The 3,649-nt window shown below is 28.1% G+C and overlaps 1 protein-coding gene across 1 annotated transcript in view; it reads right to left on the reverse strand.

The window, feature by feature from the left end:
• LOTGIDRAFT_219547 (hypothetical protein) overlaps window positions 1–2,104 on the reverse strand; it is a gene marked incomplete at its 3' end in the record, with an annotated part of 7,326 nt that extends 5,222 nt beyond the window's left edge. The window contains exon 1 of the mRNA XM_009062935.1: window positions 1,781–2,104. Coding sequence (XP_009061183.1) covers window positions 1,781–1,838 — 58 coding nt within the window. The 5' untranslated portion in view covers window positions 1,839–2,104. The remainder of the gene's footprint in view (window positions 1–1,780) is intronic.
• Between the last annotated feature and the right edge of the window lie 1,545 nt (window positions 2,105–3,649).

Below are 3,649 nucleotides of genomic sequence, written 5' to 3' on the forward strand. Positions count from 1 at the left end.
ACATTTTATTATAATATAATGCCTCCACCAAAAATTGAATATAATTTTTGTATTAAACTATTTAAAAAAAGACCGTATAGGAGTTATTACGAAACCTTCTAATATAATCAATATGTTATGATCTATAGGGACAACTTGGAAATATTACGAATATATTATGATATGATATTTTCTGACCATTGAAAAAAGAACACTATATTTGACAATTTTATTCATAAACCTTCAATTATAATGAATATATCGATAAATAGCAGAAATTATTTTTATGAAAGCTTCAATTATATTGAAAATATTCAATATATTTTATAAAACCTTCCAAAGTAATAAGTATATATGTTTTATGATATTGGTTTATCATATTGAAGTTATAAAACCTTCAAATATAATCTATATTTTAATATTCTATATTATCATATATCGGACTAGAATTATAAAACCTTCAAATATAATATATACATTATCAAATATCGGACTGGAATTATAAAACCTTCAAATATAATATATACATTATCAAATATCGGACTGGAATTATAAAACCTTCAAATATAATATATACATTATCAAATATCGGACTGGAATTATAAAACCTTCAAATATAATATATACATTATCAAATATCGGACTGGAATTATAAAACCTTCAAATATAATATATACATTATCAAATATCGGACTGGAATTATAAAACCTTCAAATATAATATATACATTATCAAATATCGGACTGGAATTATAAAACCTTCAAATATAATATATACATTATCAAATATCGGACTGGAATTATAAAACCTTCAAATATAATATATACATTATCAAATATCGGACTGGAATTATAAAACCTTCAAATATAATATATACATTATCAAATATCGGACTGGAATTATAAAACCTTCAAATATAATATATACATTATCATATATCGGACTAGAATTATAAAACCTTCAAATATAATATATACATTATCAAATATCGGACTGGAATTATAAAACCTTCAAATATAATATATACATTATCAAATATCGGACTGGAATTATAAAACCTTCAAATATAATATATATATTTTAATTAATATATCTGGTTGGAATTATAAAACCTTCAAATATAATATATACATTATCAAATATCTGGTTGGAATTATAAAACCTTCAAATATAATATATATATTTTAATATATGTGGTTGGGATTATAAAACCTTCAAATATAATATATACATTATCATATATCGGACTGGAATTATAAAACCTTCAAAGATAATATATATATATTAAGATATCTGGTTGGGATTATAAAACCTTAAAATATTGTGAATGCATTATGACATATCGGGCTGTAATTATAAAACCTTCAAATATAATATGTATAATATATCGGACTGGAATTACAAAACCTTAAAATGACGGATGAATGGATTATAATGTAAAGGTTTTGAATTATAGCATTAATAAAAAGTTAAAAATCAAATTGATGTAGACTAATATTGAGCTAAATTCGTAAAATTTTAAATAAGCAATAAACATCGAAATTATATTTTTGTTTTTTTTTTAAGTATTTGTACAAACTTATCGTTGAATGATTAACATGAATACAAGATTAATGTCAATGTCAGTGTGAACACTCTATAAGTTGTCGATAAACCCAGCCGCAGAGTGGTATCAGATGTTCATTTTTAAATAACAAACTACATGTAATACATTTTCCATGACAAAATAAGATCGTAGTATCCATCTGTTAATTCTTAAGCAAAAAAGTGAGGAATGTAGATAAAAAGGAAAAGATCTTACCGTGAAAAGAGACCAAGAGGCCGATGACTTTCATAAAATATCTGTGGATATTCGCCATTGCCGTTTCAGACACAAATCCTCTGCTTTTAATTCACCATTTACATTTTAAAAAACCACAACAATAAACACAGTAGCTTACTCGGAAATTAACCAATCCAACCCCTACTTCCACTTTCAATGACTCCTATATGTTATGTATATATGGACTCCTGCTGGAAAACGGTCTTATGGTTATTAATCAACAAGTTGTGGTGAGTTTCAAATCCCTCGATTCAATCTCTTGAAATCCCGCCGCATTAATCATAAATGATACGTTTCATTGTCAATACATTACTAAGCATTAAGGTATATAACAGCAGCACCGATTGTTCTGACGTTTTATCAATAATTCTATTCACATTGTCAATAAACATAACTCTCCATTTATCATAAATAGAGCACAATATTTACATCAACAGGTCTTGTTCCAGTTGATTTCCGACTCAATGAGGGAAAAGTCACTCTACCACGACAATTAGAGAGTACCGACGGAGGTTATTGCAGAGCTTCAAGATGTGGTTCAAGAATAATCTGACAATAAACCAGAAACGGTAATGGTTCAAAAAGTTCAGCCTGGAGATCCAATCAAAGGTGTCTATAGATCTGTTAAAGCTTACCCTTTCGATTTAGGGAGAAATATGGTTGATTGTGCAAGAATCTTATAACACTGGGTGGTGTCTGATCAGAAATTGGACCAGAAAACTAGTGGTTGAATTGTCCTGTAATCCTTTGTCTATGTCCGGTTCGTACATTAAGTCCACTCTACAGGCAACATTTGATGAAGTGTTGGATCGAATACACCACACAGAAGCGCATGTCTCAGTAGCTACCCTGTACCATGATCATTTGTAATGTTCATGAGACGAAATTAAATATATCGTCGTACTGAGCTTGCGTCCACATTATAAATGATACAAATACTACTGTCAAGTAAAACTATTAATATGAATCTTATGCTAAAACCAGAAAGAAAGGAATTGAATAAGGACAATAAGTAATTTATATATTTGAACTAACTAATAAGAATAGGAGCAGATTAAAAGAAAAATCAATGAGAAAGAATTGAATGAAACTAAAATACTATTGAACACAATACCGTAACTTACGTTTTGAAAAATATAAAAAATTGAACATTAGCTGGTTTACACAAAGGAGTTTTAATCTAAATTTTCTAAACATCATGAAAGTAATCACGATACACAGGGAAAAGAACCACGATACATGGGGAAAAGAACCACGATACACAGGGAGAGGAACCAAGATACATTTGGAAATGTAACCACGACATAAAGGGAAAAGAACCACGATAAATGGGGAAGAGAAGCACGATACAGAGGGGAAATAACCACGAAACATTGAATCATAACACATAGAGAGACAATGTAACCATGATATTGTAACAACGATATTTACTCACTGTAGACAGTCTGAATTATTTAGTCATTGTAAACACTTTTCTTTACTCATTTAAAACACGTTCATTATTGGCTCATTGTTAACATTTTTCATCTGATTTTTTTACTCATTTTAAACACTTTCATTATTGGCTCATGGTAAACACTTTTCATCTGATTTTTTTTACTTATTGAAATTGAAGGTACTTTTAACTTAGCCTATGTACACATTGGTGATATTGTATTTTATTTGGAGAGGTTCATTCTACATTTTAAATATCTTCATGCAATTGTGCCAAGTATCCCTTGCTGTTGACATTAATTTAAGTTTGGTTTTCAAATTTGTCTGTTTATTTACCGATTTTCTGAAAATTTACTAAAATAAATATCTGTTTTAAGTGAGGGATATGTTTTCGTTTATTTATTTTCCTGTTGT

This window comes from Lottia gigantea (assembly GCF_000327385.1).
Source record: "Lottia gigantea unplaced genomic scaffold LOTGIsca_54, whole genome shotgun sequence".
NCBI lineage: Eukaryota > Metazoa > Mollusca > Gastropoda > Lottiidae > Lottia > Lottia gigantea.